Source organism: Ascaphus truei, chromosome 2 (genome assembly GCF_040206685.1).
Source record: "Ascaphus truei isolate aAscTru1 chromosome 2, aAscTru1.hap1, whole genome shotgun sequence".
Taxonomy (NCBI): Eukaryota; Metazoa; Chordata; class Amphibia; order Anura; family Ascaphidae; genus Ascaphus; species Ascaphus truei.
The window spans coordinates 422,836,811-422,858,036 of record NC_134484.1 but is presented as its reverse complement, the minus strand read 5'-3'; the positions used below and the strand labels follow the sequence as shown (position 1 = coordinate 422,858,036).

The 21,226-nt window shown below is 40.7% G+C and overlaps 1 protein-coding gene across 3 annotated transcripts in view; it reads left to right on the top strand.

The window, feature by feature from the left end:
- Positions 1–21,226, top strand: part of ODAD2 (outer dynein arm docking complex subunit 2) — a 273,021-nt gene that overhangs the window by 120,482 nt on the left and 131,313 nt on the right. For all 3 annotated transcript variants that reach the window (XM_075587666.1, XM_075587667.1, XM_075587665.1), the window contains one exon: positions 11,309–11,545. In XM_075587666.1, coding sequence (XP_075443781.1) covers positions 11,309–11,545 — 237 coding nt within the window. The remainder of the gene's footprint in view (positions 1–11,308; positions 11,546–21,226) is intronic.

Genomic DNA, 21,226 nt, shown 5'->3' with positions numbered 1-21,226 from the left:
TTCTATTTAATAATTGAATCCTTATAAAAAAAAGTTTGTTGCTTTAATAAGGATGGCCGTTTAATATGTCATTCCTTTATACCTTTTAATTTCATGTAAAGAAAAACGTACATATTAATTATATACCAATAAAACAAATTGCCATGACAGCAGATGCAGATACATGTCAATCATAAATAGTTTAGGAGATGACAGATAAAAGAAATTCCTTATATCACAATTACACATGTAGCCCTGGTAAGAAATTGGGCTATATGGGGTGGTGGCAGGGAAACAACTGAGAACCCCCAGACCATCCGGAAGGGGTACAGTCTGGAGAGAGAAGACCTGCTGTACCTGATACTGCTGTGTGCTGTTGCGGACAATAAAGAGCTGCTGGTACTTGTTTTATAAGAGACTGTGTGAGACTGAAATCTCTCGCCCCAGACCGGGGTTCTCTGGAAGGATTTCACCCTACCCTGATAGGGCTTACCAGAGATGGAGGCGCTGCACCACTAGAACCAGATGAAGGCATGTACCCCAGAAGCCTGTTTCTGTTGTCCCCCATACCATCACGGGAGACTCAGGCCCTCCTGTTCCTCACAGGTATGCATCACCAAGAGACATGCAGCCAGACCTTAGCACACCCTAGGGGGTCTGATCTGTGACTGGGGGGGGAGGGGGGTCTGAGGGTTACATTTGGAGGCGAGCTGCTAAGATCTAGAAACAGGACAGGCTTACAGCGAAGCAGGCAAGCAAGCAAGCTGCAAGAGAAATGTGGCGAGAGATGTACTGGGGTTTGGCGCCAAACCCAGATCCCCTGTAGAAGGAGCGGAGCGGCGCGAAAGCCGAAAGCCCACCCACCTGTGCAGTGACTGGCCAACAGAAGAAGCCACGTCACTCTGAGCGAGAGAGTGCCCCTCCTCTTGTATCCACCAGAGGGTGGGGGCACTGCAAGAGCCAATCAGAATCGTCCTCTCCAGCAGAAGGAGGGACAGGAAGTGAGAGCGAGGAACTTCACTTCTGTTTGACAATTGAAGAGAGAGGAGCTAAGAGCGAACTGAACTGTTCAACCCCCGCGCTAAAGATGTCTGAATTAAATATGACACCCTTTCAGTTTCCAGGAGGCTTCCTGGTTGTGGAGGTTGACGGCCGAGAGTATCTCCGGTGCCTGTGCGTACACTGCAGGACACCCGGACCGGCCCCAAGCACGACAGCACGATGCCCTCAATGTGGCACGTTCTATCTGTGGCCTGTTGAGCCATGGCCTATGTTGAAGACGCCACGAAGTGCCTCTCTGGGAACCCTAACGGAGACGGCGGAGAAGGCTGCCCTGGTTCCCTGTATCACCACTGAGGTGGGAACCGAGGCCCAGACAACCAAAGAACCAAGAGATGTCCCGGCGGAGAAGAGCGCGACCACAGTGAAGGTACCGGAGCGGGCCCGTTTCGTACCAATACCCACTGGCGGTGCAGCAAAAGACCCTAGTGACTCCCTAGCGGAGGATCTGGCCAAGGCGTCTTCGGAGGAGGAAGGAGATGGCCTATCATCGGTGGCGATGCGCCTACCGGCGAACCACCCCAGCTGTAATAAAGATGGCAGTCCACTTACCAGAGAGAGGGAGCAGGCGAGTCCGGACACCCCCCGACGGCGACCGCTGGTGCGGCCTGAGCCGCGTAGATGTCCCCCGGCCGGGTCGACTCCCAGTGCGGCGGAGATGGGATCCGAGACGGCTCCGGAGGAACCAATGATTACCAGCCGGCAGCGGAGCGGTAAGGAGACACAACCACCCCCTTACTTCCGCCAGGCGAAGACGGAACCTGCAGAGAGCGAGAGAAAAAGGCTTGCGGCCTACCTGCCCGTCCGCGGACCGGATTATCCACCACCGCCCCTTCCGGTCCTCGACGCACTTCCGGTGCGAGACCACGGAGTGGATGGAGATTCCGCAGCCACCAGCGATGACGTCGCTTCCGGGTCCGGCTGGCAAAGAGGCCCGGGAGCGTTGTTCTCAGAGAGGAGAGTGGCCATGGCAGCCGCACTTGCAGCACTAAAGGCCCAAGGCGTTACACGAGGAGCACGAAGCGCGCCGGACAGGGCAAGTCGCAAGATGCCCACTGGTCGCGGCATTGCCCGACTTATAGACACTATACCGGACATTGCCGATGCCCCAGTCCCTACCCCTAGAGCCATTGCCCCGGCCACTGCCCCTGCCCGAGTTAAGACACCGGGCCCTAGCGGGGATAAGTTAACTAAGAATCCCAAGTACTCTACAGATTGGAGGGATTTGGAACTCAGTGATGAAGGGTCGGATGGGGAGATACCTTATGCAAATGTGATTCATGTACCTAATCCTGTGCCTTTTTCTCCTGTGCATAGAGGTAGGGCCCGAGGGTCCCATACTACTGCAGAAGCGGGTCATGTGAGTAAGGTAGTGCACAAGATGAACCCCACCATTTACACAGATGATACAAGAAGTAGACGCAGGGGCTCGCACTGTACTGAGGCGGCCACGTCAGGTGTGTCCTCACAAGTGGAGTCAGATACAGGTACCACCTGTGCAGTGTCAGGGTATGAGCACCATGACAAGTGGTGGACACTGCTGTTTACAGGGTACCACAAAGGTATGGACCGTACACAGTTCCTGTTAATTAAAAATAATATAGTTGACCATTGGTGGGCTGTAGGTGCCTTTTCTCCCAAGGAGTTGGCCGATGAATTAGAGAATCGCTACAGGGAGATTGAGCAAAAGAACATCCTTCCCAAGGGGGCTGCCATTCTGTATGATGATGTTGCCCCAGAGGAGCCTGAGTTTTGGGTACTGCCAAGCAGGCAGGTGACCGGAAACTAACCAAACTAAGCAGAGCCGACAGGGCCATAGTGGCCAGGTATAGACAGTCTCATGGCTATGAGTTCCCCTATGTGCCTGAGCCTATTATGCAGGAAATAGAGGAGCAGAGAGATACCTGGCTCCGGGAAGCAGTTATGGAGTACCTACGAACTAGGTTCGGTAGGGCGGGTTATCATAACGAAGAGAAGGTCTGTGACGTTATCCGGGCTTGGAGCATTGGGAGGAGCATCTACATGCATAGTGTAGTGTATCAGCCGGAGTATGGGTCGGTACAGCCCTATTATGTAAAGGTTACTGATCACAATGGGCGGGAAGTTAGGAAGCCTGACCCGCGCCATTATTATTAGTTAGGTTCTCCATGTTGGGAGTTACCGTCATCTTTCATCGCCATCTGGGTGGAACTTTCTGAGGTATAGACACTAATACATTTGTGTTTGTTTTCCAGATTGTTCACCTGCAGGATGGTGCTGATAAATTTAGGTCCCAGTGGGGACCATTGGATTGCACCTGAGGGAGAGTGTAGCCCTGGTAAGAAATTGGGCTATATGTCTTTCCTCCTACTGGTGTAAGTCCTACTAAGGGCAGGCTGCCAGTAGTTATCATGGGTTTCCCCCGCTTCAAACCCTGCCCTCAGTGGTGGAGGTAGGCCACCTGATTCTGTGTGTAAGGCAAGAGACATAGGGGAGGGGCCTGCCAAAGTCCTAAAGGGCAGTGCACAGTCAATTTAGTTGTTGGTTGAGTGTGTTCCAGGAGAGTGCAGAGTTGGAGAGTTATGTATCACATTTGGAGGAGCTCAGGCAGGCCCTGAGTAGAGCTTATAGAGCTGTGGTGGACCAGTGCCCCTCACCCTGCTTAGGGTGTGAGGGAAGAGTTGGCCCCACCCTGAGTGCCTGTGACTTGGGTTGGTGGCAGGGAAACAACTGAGAACCCCCAGACCATCCTGAAGGGGTACAGTCTGGAGAGAGAAGACCTGCTGTACCTGATACTGCTGTGTGCTGTGTGCTGCTGCGGATAATAAAGAGCTGCTGGTACTTGTTTTATAAGAGACTGTGTGAGACCGGGGTTCTCTGGAAGGATTTCACCCTACCCTGATAGGGCTTGCCAGAGATGGAGGCGCTGCACCACTAGAACCAGATGAAGGCATGTACCCCAGAAGCCTGTCCCTCTTCTCCCCCATACCATCGCGGGAGACTCAGGCCCTCCTGTTCCTCACAGGTATGCATCACCAAGAGACATGTAGCCAGACCTTAGCACACCCTAGGGGGTCTGATCTGCGACTGGGTGGGGGGGAGTCTGAGGGTTACACACACAATACTGCAATCACACTGAGACCGATGTTGTGTTCATTGCGTTAAAGTAGACTCTGTAGTTTAAAAAAAAAAAAAAAGATACACACATTTACTAATTCAATTGTACAGCTATTTTAATGAGACTTGACAACAAAAAAAACATCTTTTAATGTTTCTATTTTTTTTCATATATTATATATTATGTACGTTTGTATGTGTATGGTAGCATGATGCTGATTAGTTTTTTTCACTTTGTATAAAAACAAAACTGTGTGTGTATGTGTATACACACACCACACACATTTTAAGTTATGGTGGGTGAAAAAGGTGACAAAAATCCTCCACCGTTAGCATATAGCCAATAAAGAATATCACTTGTGAGCACATTCACATGTCTTACACAGGTCTGAAACCTTGCCTTTCACCATGTAAAAATTCATGTAAAAAGGGATTCTCTGTAGTATTGGTAATATTGTGCATGTCTGAACCGCGGTCACGTTGCCTTGGCAACGTTGGACAACACGGGGTGATGTCATGCTCAAGCACCAGAAGCACAGAGTATTCACGCATATGCAGTCTGAATTATATGATCGGGTGCAGTATGGCGTCCCTGGCTCAGTCACGCATGCGCAGCAGTGGTGATATGCAATTTATCAAGCGCTCTGGTCGCTTACTGTAGCGTCATCGTGAGCAGGGAAAGTCATTGGCCCAGCATCTGTATCAGTAATCTGACTAGCACTTTCAAGATGGCGGTGCGTTCCACGGCTCGTTTGCGTGTCACAGACTGTTTACACATGCGGTTTCGCAGGCTTTGTCAGTTTCTACACGGGTGAGTTGCATGAAATATATGATTGGCATGGGTATATATGTTGGGTCACTGGCACTCATTCACTGCACATCTCTGAGGAAGGTCACGTTGAGCTGACCGAAACGTTGGTTGCAGTGCCATGTATTGCTTAAATTAATGCAATTTTTTTTATCTACCTGGCTGTGAGCTGTTTCTGTTCTCCGGATCCACGTCTGGTAACATTTTTATATGTATATATATATATATATATATATATATATATATATATATATATATATATATATGTATATATATATATATATATGTATGTATGTATATATATATATATATATATATATATATATATATACATATATCAAGAATAAAGACAGCGCCCTTCACACACTACACCCAAATTGCTGCAGCCCTGATCAAATGTGGCAAGATGTTGCACCCAGCACAGATGCCTATTAAAAGTATAACATGCCAATATGCTTGTGGTATGAAACAAATAATTATACAATTAAAGTAAAATATATGTATAGCCCAAAAAATAAAAATAAAAATAAGAATTGTGCATGAAAATAAAAATAAAAATGAAAAATGGAAAAAATGAAAAATGGAATAATCACACTATTGTGACATATGGATAAAAATAGGTAAAAAAGTATCTTAAACTATATAGCTGATGTTGTAAGTACCATAAAAAATGTTAAAAATAAGCCAAAAAATAGGAAAAAACTATAAATAAAAATAATGATACTTAAGTCCATATGAGTCCATGATTATGACAATAATAAAGTCCAGGCTGCTTCTTCTTGGGCTCACCAACCTCCCAACGTACTTTTTAGAAAAAAAGAAGAGAAAAAGCGCCCGATCCTTGTGTATCCCCTGATGAAATCCGCTGAGACGGAAGAAACGCGTAGGATCACGTGGCATTGAAACTATGGTGGTCAAGCAGTCCAGACGCCAGTGTGAGGACGTCAGTGAAGATCTTCCTGGTCCCTGATTCATGTGAGAGCAATGGCGGCTGCATGGTACTGAAAAGCTTCATTCTAAAGGAAGAATATCCATTCCGGTTATTGCGGCAACAACAAACGTGTATTTGGAGCCATTTCGGACGCAATCTTGTGGAGGTTACCGTGGAGTCTTCAATCTGGTGCATGGGCTGGTCCCATAACATGCCTTAATTTTATTGACAAAGTGTGAGTGTGCATTTGTCTGTCCATGATTTATTAAAAATTGTTTATCTGATTTTACACAAGGATCGGGCGCTTTTTCTCTTCTTTTTTTCTAATATATACATATATATATATATATATATATATATATATATATATATATATACAGCTTAACCCCGTTATAGCGCGGTCCTCGGGGGCCACCCGTGAAAATGTTTTTTTTTTTGAGGTGGTACCGTGTCCGCCGGAGGGGGAAAGCTGAGAACTCTCCCAGCGTTCCCAGTGGGGCAACAGCACACAGCACTTACCCGGCATCTGGCAGCTCTTCTCCCTGTCTCTGCTTCCTGCTTCTGCTTCCGGCTTGCGAGAGCAAGCTCCCTTAAAGAGACAGTGTGTCTCTTTGTGTGTGTGGGTGTGTATTTGACTGTGTGAGACTGTGTGTGTGTGTCAGTGTGTCAGTGTGCTGTGAGTGTATGCAGTGTGCTGTGAGTGTGTGCAGTGTGCTGTGAGTGTGTGCAGTGTGCTCTGAATGTATGCAGTGTGCTGTGAGTGTGTGCTATGAATGTATGCAGTGTGCTGTGTGTGTGTGAGAAGTGTGCTGTGAGTGTGTGCAGTGTGCTGTGAGTGTATGCAGTATTCTGTGAGTGTATGCAGTGTGCTGAGTGTATGCAGTGTGCTGTGAGTGTATGCAGTGTGTTGTGAGTGTATGCAGTGTGCTGTGAGTGTGTGCAGTGTGCTGTGAGTGTGTGCAGTGTGCTGTGAGTGTGTGCAGTGTGCTGTGAATGTATGCAGTGTGTGTGCAAAAAAAAACTTTTATAAATTATATATATATATATGCAATTTTTTAGAAAACAAGGAAACAAGGTCCCAGGATATAAACAAGGTAAGATATACACAAATTAGTAGACTACAAGATACACAAACAACGAGGGTATATAAATATACCAATGAAGTGTCCAATGAATAAACTGATGAGGAGAATAAGGAGTAGGTTTGTAAAAGTCCCTCGCCCCTGTGGCCACGTGTAAACGGGGACTAGTAGAAGCTAGTATATAGAGATGTAGTGCAGCCGATAAAGGTAAAGGTAAATGCTCTTGATTAAAGATATACTGTAGTATGGACGAGTATTCTAAAACAAATCTGGGGCAATCACCAACAAGACCCAGGTACATGCTGGGTACATCCTGGGTACATGCTGGGTACATGCTGGGTATATGCTGCAACATTTCAGTGACATTTCTGCAGAGACTAATGGCCCGTCGGATTAACAGCGGGGGTCCCTGACAGTCCCATTCAAACTGAATGGGAGTGCCAGTAACCCCTGCTGTGTTAATCCGATGGGCCATTAGTCTCTGCAGAAATGTCACTGAAATGTTTGCAGCATGTACCTGGATCTTGTTGGTGATAGCCCCAGATTTTCCAAGGCAAGTTTTAGAATACTCGTCGGCGCACCTGTAGCAACTCTGTTATGTAGCAAAATGTAGCCAGATCGCACTCATCAGCAACAAAGTAGAATCACTGAAGGCTGGAAACAAGCAATAGCAGGGAATGGAGATATAGGAACGATCTCACCAGAAGTATGTAGACTTGACGAACCCAAAAGGTATACACGTCACTCCGTGATCTACGTCTCTCCGATATGCTGCTTGGCGGCAATACAACGCTGATCCGGATACACTCAGATCGATCTCCCTCTTTACTCCAACCACCGCAAACCGAAAGCTTGTATGATGTAGTAGTCCAGCTTGTAGGTCTCTAATCCAGCAGGGAAGCTCCCGATATCGGCAACGAATTCAAATAAAGCTGCACGCTTTGATAGTCTGCGTGCGGCATACACCTCAGGAACACCTCACTCCTCACTCAGCTGATCAGCGGACACAGTGACGTAGACCAATGCATTTCGTCAGCTGCTGTACTGACTTTATCAAGGGTGTGTTCTAGGTAGATGGCAAGCAATGAATATTTATGGACCCAATTGCGTCCTAATTTGTCAATGTTGGAAAAAAATGGAGATGAACTCCATAGCACCTTAATAGGTGTACGGGAACATATTTCAAACGTACGACACCTCCCTCTATTGCACCTGAAATTTCCTATAATTGGAATATGGACAGTCAAGAATAAAAGACAAAAAAAAATGCTTATCTGGGCTAGAACAATAGTGTGTGTGTATATATATATATATATATAGAGAGAGAGCGCACGCCCCATAGCGTAAAATTGTACATTTAATGGTAAAAAAGGAAGGGGAGGGGGGGGAGGAAATGCACTCACAAGAGTAAAAACAAATCAGGCAATTTGTGAATAATTCACCACCATCCGGTTTCTCTGTATCAGGAATCAGCAGATCGAAGCTCCCTCAGGGCTGTGTGACTGCTACCAGGAAACCAGAGATGTCCTCAATGGTCAAATCCGTCTGTAAGAGTCCCAGAGATTGCCTCCTACACTTGAATGGCCGCAATCTTATCTCGTGCTCAAGGTAGCCTCCTCGTGCGCATGCGTAAAGTCGTAATGACGCGATAACGCGATGACATTCCCTGACGCGTTTCGTCACCAGACGGCGACTTTCTCAAAGGGCTGATGATGGATGCTATACAATCTGTGTATTTATAGCCAATGGGTTGCCTAGCAACCCGTATCTTACAAGGGATAGGCTTGGCCACATACATACTAGTCCAACCAGGGTTAGAATAGCTCCCGAACTCAAATGAAAGGTAATAACTGGCACAAATAAACAGATATAGGTGGCGAAACATAGGACACATAAATTATTAAAGAATGGATATAACTACTACGATAGGGCCATGAAAAAATAAAAACATACATTTATACAACCTAAATATTACAAATAAAGATTATACAAATAATTAAATAAATAACCTACAGATGACCAATAAGTAAACTATGATAATACTAAAGAGGATATATATAAAGACTTCAAATAAAGTACCAATAGAGACATATAAAATAATACATATATTGATAAAATCATTAGAGACATATATAAAGTGTAAATGGAAATATTGTGAATATTGCTAATGTATATGAAAGTCAATAACAATGAACAAATGTTGTACCAAAAAATGAAAATAACAATAGATAAAGCATGTTAAATAAAATAATGAAAATAAAAATAAATTAATTAAAATATCCACCTAAAAAGTATTCGATCCCAAGGAACCGTATATACAAAATGTAAATAATACCAAAATGATATATACACAAAATAAAATTATATACATATATATACATATACATACACACACTATTGTTCTAGCCCAGATAAGCCTTTTTTTTCCTTTTATTCTTGACTGACCATATTCCAATTATAGGAAATTTCAGGTGCAATAGAGGGAGGTGTCTTACGTGCACTTTATATAGGGAAGCGCAACAGAGGACAACCTCATAAAAATATATTTATGTATTACACTATGTAGCTTTTATGTGTATTGACTAGAACTTTGTTGTTATTTATTTTACTTAATTTGTATATGAACAAGAGGGTCAATGTTACTTTGATACAGCAGTGGCTGCAAGTTCAGGAGAACATGTTTAGCTTTGTTAGCAGAATGGGTATTTTTCTGGCAAAATGTTCCCCAAGCTGTAAAAACGTCTTAGTTGTTTTTTTGCAACAGGCACTACCAACGAAAATACAATCATGGGAGACATTTCTTCAGCATTTTTTTCTACAGGAGCTAAACAAAATATTGAGGTTTTCAAACATGAAAGTGCATGGCCATTCATTTAAGTGCAGTCATAAAATTAATGACACTGTACCTGTGCATGCCCAGTAAGATGTATCAAGTATGTTCTGCCAATATAAAATATGCTGGGATTCACAACAACTAGATTTAGAACTTTTAATGTTTATGAGCAGAATTAATCATTTACAGCAGTGTACTAAGCAGCATTAGAATAACCCCTCCTTTCCTGGCTGGTTGATAATGGCTTTTCTTTAAGTAATTTTCCAGTTCTAAAATTGAGTCAATTTGAAATGCTAGATAGGAATAAAAAAAAAAGCCGAAATAAAAAAAAGCCTTTCCAACTGAGTTCTGAAAAGGTCAGGAGATTGGAAAAGTTTTAAATTGAAGTTTGGGGAGGGCATTTTTAAATGACTAATTCATCCATAATTGCTGCTATTTAACTTCTGGAAAAATACAGTACCACTTATTCATAAAACAGGTACTAAAAATTAACAAATGCCTGGTAAAAAAAAAAACAAATTCAGTTGTATTTCTAAAAGGAAAAACTACCAGCCTGTGTGTTTTGTACTGTTCAGTTTTGGAAATTGTTATACATAAAATATGTGACAATTGCAATAGTTGCGGTACGGCTGGTTTTGAATTAGCTGATCCTTGAGAAAAAAAAACATAGTCATCAAATGTATTTAAATGGCTATTTGACAAAATTTCTTGATCATATCTGCTTTACAAACCGATATACCGAAAGAATCAGAAAAATATAGGTTCTTCCTTTGGTTGTCATAAGGAAACAACATTTCTGCTAATTTTACCTTAAAAATATTGAGTAATAGGATAAGTTCAAATGAGTAGAAGGATTTTTTTTTCTTAGTGTTGGGTCCATAGAAATTGACGACAATCACAATAATCATAATTGTTATTTCTTGAGAAATGTGTGTTTAAGATAATGAACCATAAATAAATCATGCTTTGTGTCTTTAGTTGTAATAGAGCCAAAAAAGAGATACCCTGGAGTAATTAACTTAAGGGCAGATACTGCTGATTTGGGCAGGATACAGAGAATCATGCTTTCATGACTCCAGGGCAATAAATAAATTTCCACTTAGGAATCCCCCTCCCTCAAAAAAAAATAAAAAAAATTGCTGTGTATTCAAACCATATCAATATACATACAAACCTCTTTTTAGGAAATGTAGTAACAGATGTTGAAAGAGAACCACCTCATGTAATGTATAGTATCTATAAAATTGTTTGCATTCACCGCCATTTACTGTATTCCGTGCTTGCATTCTAAATCAATATATCTGTGGAGAGCATTATGATTAGTCAGTAATGCAGCCCTGATTTATAATTTACAAACTTCTGTAACAAAAATGTATTTTTATATAATAGTAACAACATTGTAAAAATAATCTTCAAAAACACCACCGAACATTATTTCTGGTGGTTCTATTTGTTTGACTAATTATCAATATACTTTGTGCTGCATTTCCCTTTGTTTAACTATAAATATTTTCCTTAAGGTTGGATTGTTAGACTGTGTTCCAATGAGATCATCCAACCTCACCCCAGAGAAGCAAAAGGACATTGAAGTGGCACGATGTGGAGCTTTGGCTCTCTGGAGCTGCAGTAAAAGTACTAGAAATAAAGAAGCAATCCGCAAAGCTGGAGGGATTCCACTATTGGCCCGGCTGCTCAAATCTCCTCATTCAAATATGTTAATTCCAGTGGTGGGGACTCTGCAAGAATGTGCATCAGAGGTGAGTATTTTGGCCCACATTATCACAGATATCGTGTTGTATCATTTTCTTTTTTTTATAAATAGGAGAAATATTCTAATTTAAATAATTTACAGTGACGGTTGCCTGAAAGGCATTGTAGTGAATGGATGAAAAAGCTATTTGATTTTTGTCTCTCAAGTATTTGTCTTATGATTGTTACCTGGGCCGCCGACAGGGGAGATAGCCAGGACAAGTGTCCTGGGCCAAGAGGCTCTGTGGGGCGCCAGCCGGCCGATGCAGGAATTTTGGCCCAGCCCCGCTTCCGCGTCTGGCCAATGGGGCCTCCGTGTCCTGCTGGACCACAGCTCTCCCCAGCTGCTAGGCCATCTCACACCAACCCACCCCCTCTCCCTGGTGCATTCGGCCGGCGCTGGAAATCTGGCCCAACTTCCGCATTCGGACGTGGAGCCCCAGCACTCGTCCACCGCGGGGCCGGAGTCCTCCCTCCCCCCAAAGAGGTAAAATTCGTAGGGGTTGCTATCCATTGCGGTATTAGGGGAGAGAGGAGGGGGGAGTGGGTGAGAGAAGGGGGGGGGAGTGAGAAAGGAGGAAAGATAGAGTAAGGGGGAGGGAGGAGAGAGTAGGACAGTGAGTGGGGGAGAGGGGAATACATGAGGAAAGGGAGTGAAGAGTATGAGAGAGTGGGTGGAAAGGAAGAGACACGTGGTGCCGAAGTGGGAACTCTAGTCCTGGGTCCCGAGAAAGCTGTCGACAGCCCTGTTTGTAATGCGTACAGTCCTATTCCTTAATAGTTGACAAACTATTCAATATGTACAGGAACTATGTAATTGTAATAAAAAGTGGAAACACGCTGTATTCAGTAAGATTTTTACATTAACATTGCATGAAAAGATAACTCATTTGCATATACATTCTGTGGCAAAAGAGGTCAGATTTTGCATTTTGTAACATTCTGGGTTAGAGAAATCACTAAGAAAGGTGAAGCCTTACCAAATTAAACTAATGCCAGTAAAATGCTAAAAGGGTAACAACTACATAACTGATTATTGATTGTAAAAATATATAAGTATTTGGTCATTATTAAACATAAATGTTTCATAGTTTAACCTATTAGTAAGTAAAACTTCAAGTTAATGGTGGGTTTAGTTAAACTATTAAACCTCTGAATGGTAATTAAAAATAAAATTAATTACAATATAATTTTTTAAATGATCATTCACCTAGCTTTTAACCTTGTAAACATATCCTTCTGGGGCCTGTGTCGTAATGCTGCGTTATTCTCAAAAGGCTTGTTTGTTTTTGGTTTTGATCGCGTCCTGTGTTCCCATGAAGCACAGGACGAGATTTAACCAGTGAGGAGACAGAGCCGGAGTGAGGAGACAGAGCCGGAGGATCCCTTCTCTTCCGTTTCCTCCAAAATGTCTGTCGCAGTCACGGGACCGCACTGGGATGAATGGGCTGTGGCACTCAGGTCCCACCGCACCCTCCGGCATTCAAAGAGTTAATGCGAACCTCCCCATAGACTTTTCGTCTGAAAAATATCCATGACCTGACATACTTAAAGATTCTTAAAACTGATGCTTTTGTTTTTATTAAAAGGTTAAATATAATAATTTCAAGGTTTTCTAAATAACTGATAATAATATAATATCTAGTCAAAATGAGACAGTTTAGTAGTTTTATTTTTGCATAGGTTACGTAGCAATAATTGAAAATTAAAGGCAAAGATTTACATTTGCTTTTTACTCTTTCATTTGCTGTTATAGATTTTTTAAATTATTTTGTATTGCCTTCTCCTACAACATAAATAGAGAATATGGATACTTGCTAACAAGTAACTAGTACTCTGTTGCTGAAGATTAACATCTCTTGTTATTAGCTCTAAACATCTGTGGTCAAATGAATTTGAACTTCTTTAGCTAAATCCTCCATTAAAGTTATTTCATGGATAGCAAGTTACCATCCAAGTTGTATGGTCTTAAAATTAGCCTTTTGTTTTGTACTTAAATAATGAAACCAGCATGGTGATGTAAAGGTTACATGAGCCATTAAAGGACGGACAGTTTCCACTTTAAATTGTTGTACTTAACTTTGTAAAGTGATAGTATGATTATTTTTTAATGAGATGTTTCCTCTCTCTGAAACTAAAGCTTGTAGCAGATTAGTTTTTTTCTCATTAACCTACTGTAATATTAAACTTGCTATGTGTTCTATGTTGAGATAATGTCTGTATTGTATCCATATGTTTATGGGTATTTTGGCCTACACTATCTGGAATTTATTGGGGCTATTTACTAAATATCCCAGCTGTAAAACTGGGGTAAAACCAGTGCAAAAGAACTGCACCGGATTTATCAAATGAAAATATTCCATTGCTTTCCAATGTGTATTATGTTAGCCTCTGGACGACTGTAGTATATAGGCTCCACTGTGTTATTTTATAAACGTAACAAACTATTAAGTGCCTAGTGGCACTTATATATATATAACTATTGGTCTGTAGTGCGCCACCACTAGGGATTCTCTGTGTGGATACTGTCCTCTTAACAGTCTACACCAACTCCAATTGTTCGTTTGACTCCCAGGCAGCACGCAGTACCACACATCTGGGGTTACTGGAGCGAGGTTCTCTCCATTACCTTGATAAACTATTAAGTGCTACAGAAACTCAAATTTTCACTTCCTTATGCAAGAATAAACCCTGATGATGAACAGCCGCTGTACTGCGAATAAGCAAAGCTGAACGTAATGACCGCAAAAACGATTTATTGAATAAAATCCACAAACATGACAAGTCCTCTAACGTGTTTCGCATGGCATAGGTGCTTTATGAAAGCACCTTTATGAAAGCAGCTACGCCGTGCGAAACGCATTAGATGACATGTCAGTACACCGTTTGTGGATTTTATTCAATAAATCGTTTTCTTGGTCACTACATCCAGCTTTGCTTATTTGCAGTGCATCGGCTGTTCCTCATCAGGGTTTTTTCCTGATTCACATCAAGTGCCTGGTAGCACGCCACGCAGGAATCATCGTATAGACGGCGGACCGTGAGTTGTTCCAACAAATATTTTTTTCAACATCATTGTGCTGATATTCTTGCCAGTTGGATTATTTATATTTGTTTGCATACCCATAGGATTAATATTGTGTAGACAGCGCTGATAGTTCTGTTAATGCGGGTCGTCCGTGACTGCCTCCCATCTTCCCTCACAGGGGTTCAGTCACATTTCATGCTTTCTACACTCATGGCTATGATAAATTCACCTGCGCAGATCTTTCTTACAAAAAGGATTCCTGCTGATATATTATCTACACTCAATTGTTGACACAGTGATGATAAATTCTGTATGTTTTTTTTTAATGCACCGGATTTCGGGACTGGTTCTCAGCCCATCTATTTGCTCTTCCTTATGCATATTAAACAAACAAAAAAATTCAAATTTAGAGAATATATACTTTTTTGCTCTATTGTGGCCCTACTGTAGATTGTATTTTCCAAATCTGGTTGGATATCTGCTAGATTGTTTTTAAGATCCTGTAAGGTGGGAAAAAACATCTGACAAAAGTGTTTTCTGTGAGGGTTTTTGCAGTAAATAACCAAAATGATTAAAAACTGAGCATTGTAAATCTTAAATACTTACGTTTCATACCTTTTCTAAGGCACTTTTTTGTCCACAAGCTTTTTTACACACACACATATATATATATTCCCCATTTATTGCTATCCCAAAGGGAGAAGCGCAGGGATTCCCTTTCTGTTTTCCACATTTGTATGGCCAATCCCTTCGCCAGCTGCATGCTCCTTACATGGAGAAGCGCAGTGGTTATATATTTGTTTTATATATATTTATACCCTGCACTACCCTGAGGAAGGTCCCGTTTGTGTGTCCGAAATGTATGTTTATATATATATAACATATATATATATATACATATATATATATATATATATATATATATATATATATATATACACGCATAACCCGCATTAACGTACACAATGGGACCGGAGCATGTATGTAAAGTGAAAATGTACTTAAAGTGAAGCACTACCTTTTCCCACTTATCGATGCATGTATTGTACTGCAATCGTAATATACGTGCATAACTGATGTAAATAACGCATTTGTAACAGGCTCTATAGTCTCCCCGCTTGTGCACAGCTTCGGTACAGGTAGGGAGCTGGTGTTGCTGTTCAGGACGTGCTGACATGCGCATGCGTGAGCTGCCGTTTGCCTATTGGGCGATATGTACTTACTTGTGAGTGTACTTAAAGTGAGTGTACTTAAAGCGGGGTATGCCTGTATATATATGTATATATATATATATATATATATATATATATATATATATATATGTATAAAACTCTATAGTATCTGTGTCATTTCTAAAAATGTAGTTGGTAACAACAGCTATTTTTTTTAAACATTTTGAATTCCAGCTCTCTCATATGAAAGATAATGTCTAGAAATGTTAATTTAGCCAAATTATAGTTATGAATCGAGGTACGTGACAATAATACAGACAACAGAGAGAAAATGAGACATCAGAAGAAAGAAACCAACAATTAAACACTGATCAAATACGACATGCTAAAAAAAGAGAAAGCGAAACAGCAGAAGAAAGAAACCAGCGATTAAACTCAAATAGAGAGATAAAGCAAGCCAAAATGAGAAGGTTAAATAGTGAATTGCATAATGCCAATAATCAAGAAATATGCGTAGAAATCGATTTTGGTAATCCAACGAGTAAATGTGTACGTTTTGTAACTTAAAATATTAGACCGTTGAACTGAACACATCAAAGAAATACACAAAGAGCTGTCATGATAGGAAAGTTTGTCTGGCACATTAAACAGAAGCACCTGAACTATTGAAAAAACTACTGACATAAGTAACACCAGAAGCACAAAATTACCAAGATCATATCAGAGAGTACAATTCTGCTCTAGCTTTTTCATCGATGGGAGCTGAAATAAATGCACCTTCTGGACATGGACTACTCTTTTAGAATACACGGTTACATTTATCATAGGGTGTCTCCATTATGCGCAAATCGACAAACAAACCAGGATATGGACAGTTGTCCAAAACGATTAGAGAAGAAATTAAACAGTGGCTGTAGTGAAATTGAAATGCTACAACTGGACGAAATTTTACGAAGAACGAATCCATATGCTGAATTCTATAAAAAATGCATGAAATTAATGAAACCAATCCAACAATGAAAGTAAAAATGGTATTCATGAAAGATCCTGAACTAGACATACAGTATGAAGATACAATGCCACTACATCCAAGACCGAAGTTGTAGTTATATTTGTCAAAGACGGTGGTAAACTGCCTACTGAGTGGGATATTTGTATTTATCCAGAAGGGGATACTTGCAAAACCATATCTCCTATGAATAGGAACTGTGACTCGATTGTTTACCCATGATTAGTGGTAGGTAGGAATAATGTACAGAGACAGTAGGAAGGCGTTTTGGTAAGTGCGTCTGCAAGGGGCCAAGATTTATGTATGAGGTGTAAAGTATCAGCCACTGAGCTACTCGTATGCTTCGTTAAGCATGTGTGTTTTAAGGTGGGTCTTAAAGGTGGATAGAGAGGGTGCTAGTCAGATATTGAGGAGAAGGGCATTCCAGAGGTGTGGGTTAGTCAGTAACAAAGGTTTAAGGCGGGAGAGGGCTTTAGATACAAAAAGGGTAGAGAGAAGACATCCTTGAGCAGAATGCAAGAGTCAGGCTGGTGCATAGCGAGAAATTAGGGCTGAGATGTAAGGAGGAGGAGAAGAGTGTAAAGCTTTAAAAGTGATGTTAAAAGTCCTTAATGTTACTTTTATGTCTAAAGCACTTATTTCCATGATCTGTTATTTATATTATCTGTTATTTATTTGATTACCACATGTATTACTACTGTGAAGCGCTATGTACATTAATGGCGCTATATAAATAAAGACATGCAATACAAAGTGAGAAGAATTGAGTGCGAGATGTTAGATTTGATAGGAAGCCAGGAGAGGGTTTCAGCATGGGAGACGCTGAGACAGATTTAGGAAAGAGTAGAGTAATTCTGGCAGCAGCCACAGATAGTTCCTTATAATCTGTAGCTCTCAAAGAATTTCAATGCGCATATCAAGGTGGAAGTGTGTGCATCTGTTAAAAGTGTAAAATATATGTACAAGTATGTATATAAAGGGCATGACACTGCAGCCATTAAACTTCAAAAAGAGTCAGCAAATGGTGCTCTTGAACATAACAAAATACTTACTTTTCTTACATAGTTACATAGATGAGGTTGAAAAAACACATATGTCCATTAAGTTCAACCTATGATAGATTTAGACAACAGATACTTTATCCTATATCCCTACATACAGTATATTGATCCAGAGGAAGGCAAACCAAAAAACCCCAGTGAAATATCATCTAATGATATTTCATATGGGGAAAAATAAATTCCTGCCTGACTCCAAGAATTGGCAATCGGATTACTCCCTGGATCAACATCCTTCCCATGTTTACTTATTTGGTGTATACCTTTCCTTTCTAAAAAGACGTCCATCCTTTTTTTTTAAACAATCTATTGTATCTTCTATCACAGTCTTCATAGGTAATGAATTCCACATTTTAACTGCCCTTACTGTAAAGAACACTTTCCTTTGTTGCTGGTGAAATCTCCTTTCCTCCAACCTTAAGGGATGACCCTGTGTCGTTTGTACTGCCCTTGGGATGAATAGATATAGCAACAGCAATTGCGTCAACAGGAATAGCAGCAACACTATTAGCTGGAGGCCGAACTGCTCATTCCGTCTTCAAAATACCTTTGAAAATAACTGCAATATCAACTTGCAATATAGAGCCAAACACGAAGGAAGCCTGAAATCTAATCCAATCAAAACTATTCATATGGAATGAAGCACCAATGATGCATGCACACGCATTTCAGGCTGTTGATAGGTTATTGCGTGATCTAACAGGACTATTGTATGTAAACTATTTTGAGGCAAGGCAATAGATATGGGTGGAGATTCCAGGCAAGTCCTACCAGTTATTTTGCGTGGTTTACTGTCTCTTACTGTTGCAAGTTGTATAAAGAAGCATCGCCTCTGGGGAGAATTACAGGTGTTGAAGCTGAAACAAAATATGCGGGCTCTGGAAAGTGAAAAGGAATTAGCGGAATGGCTCCTTGACGTTGGTGATAAAAAAACAGGCGATACAGTAACATTACCCGCACACTACTATCCAGAAAATCAAGCTACATTTGCACAACTATACGGTGACATTGACTTTTTTATGGTTAATACTCCTGAAGAACTTAAAGGAAGAACAATACTGAGTGTTACAAACGAAGACTCTTGATCTCAACAATAAAGTACTCAGCCATATTTATGGAGCTGAAGTGGTCTTCAAATGAATGGATACTATTGTGAGTCATGGTACTGCTAATCAACTTGCATTCCCTGAAGAATTCTTAAACAGTTTTACTCCAACCGGAATGCCTTCTCATGAACTGAACCTTAAAGTAGGAACCGTTATCATACTCCTTAGAAACGTAATGCTATTGAGAGGACTATGTAATGGTACAAGACTTACTGTTACTCGAATATAAACACATAATCGAAGCAAAACTGATGAGTGCAGCAAACTTAGACACAGTTCTTATTCCAAGAATCACACTCATTCCATCAGGCACACATTTACCATTCCATTTCAAACTTAAACAATTTCCCATGCAATTGGCTTTTTCAGTGACCATGAATAAATCACAAGGCCAAATGTTTGATAATATATGTCTTTACCTACCTAAGCATGTTTTCAGTCATGGACTACTGTTGGACTATGTTGCTCTATCAAGAGTCAGGTCATTGAAACCCTAATTTTGCCATATAGGTACTTAAGGGAAGCATAAGACTTTCTTTATTACAATAGAAATTAAAATTGTATTTAATGTTTTGTTAAGACTACTCTTTATATGTATAGATATATGATGCTGTCTCTGTGTACCATTTGTAGACAAAATGTATATCAAAATGTGCATATGTAAAACCCTTTAAAAACAATAAAAAAGATTGAAACAAAAAAAAAGAGTCAGATCATTTGATTCACTTACTGTAGTGACGGAAAACAACCTAGAAATTGACAATTGTGTCTTTAGAAAAATGTTTGAGGAAAAAATCAAAGGAAATGCGTGCATGTTAAATGAATAACCTTTCAGATCTCCTAGATCACCAAATGTTACGCCGGGTACAGCTAGTGGGTGTGTGTGTGTGTGTGTGTATATATATATATATATTTGTTTTCAGTATTGCTTGACCTGAAGAAGAGAGGAGAGCTCTCGAAAGCTTGTCCTATGACATAAATTGTTAGTCCAATAAAAAAGGTATCACATAATACTGAAGAACTCATTTATTCTGCACTATCGCAACTGGACTAACACGGCTATTTTCCGTGGTGTGTTTTTTATATCTCTATCCTTTCCCCCAGCACCATCAGCTTACCCCTTTATACATATATTTTTTCTGCCTCTTTGGGTGTATATATTTTCTGTGTACCCTATTAGGCAGTACTTATTTTGGGGTCTGATTTATCTACTTTAATATAGTGTTGAGCTACATACTTTTTTGTGTGTTTGAGATATATATATATATATATATAGCAGAAAATAACCAGCCCCACACTGATGAGACCCATTAAGGTCGAAACAGCTGTCTGTGGGTGGTTTTCTGGGTATGCACCTTAACCCTGGCTGTGCTCAAAGCTGTGACCATGCAGCAAGCTTAAGCCTATAGGGAACCATGTTAAAAATGGTTTTTGAAGCAAAAGGTGGCACTGAGTGCTCATTTGCATGTCATTTCCCAGAATCCCTTGCTGCAGTGGAAGTGCTGTATGCTGGGTGATAATGGTGAAAGGTGGGGTTGCAGGCCTGCCTAAGACATGCAGATGAGCATACAGTTGTATTTGCATATTCGCTTTCCTGTGGAGGGTTTTTGTCACTTTTTTTACTCACCATAACTTAACTCAGAATTATGGTATATATATATATATATATATATATATATATATATATATATATATATATATATATATATATATATATAGTGACAAAAACCCTCCACAGGAAAGCAAATATGCAAATACAACTGTATGCTCATCTGCATGTCTTAGGCAGGCCTGCAACCCCACCTTTCACCATTATCACCCAGCATACAGCACTTCCACTGCAGCAAGGGATTCTGGGAAATGACATGCAAATGAGCACTCAGTGCCACCTTTTGCTTCAAAAACCATTTTTAACATGGTTCCCTATAGGCTTAAGCTTGCTGCATGGTCACAGCTTTGAGCACAGCCAGGGTTAAGGTGCATACCCAGAAAACCACCCACAGACAGCTGTTTCGACCTTAATGGGTCTCATCAGTGTGGGGCTGGTTATTTTCTGCTATATATATATATATATATATATATATATATATATATCTCAAACACACAAAAAAGTATGTAGCTCAACACTATATATAAGTAGATAAATCAGACCCCAAAATAAGTACTGCCTAATAGGGTACACAGAAAATATATACACCATATATATACATATACACACACACACACACACACACATATGTATATGTGTGTATATATATACAGTGTATATTTATATATATATATATATATATATATATATTTATGTGTGTGTATATA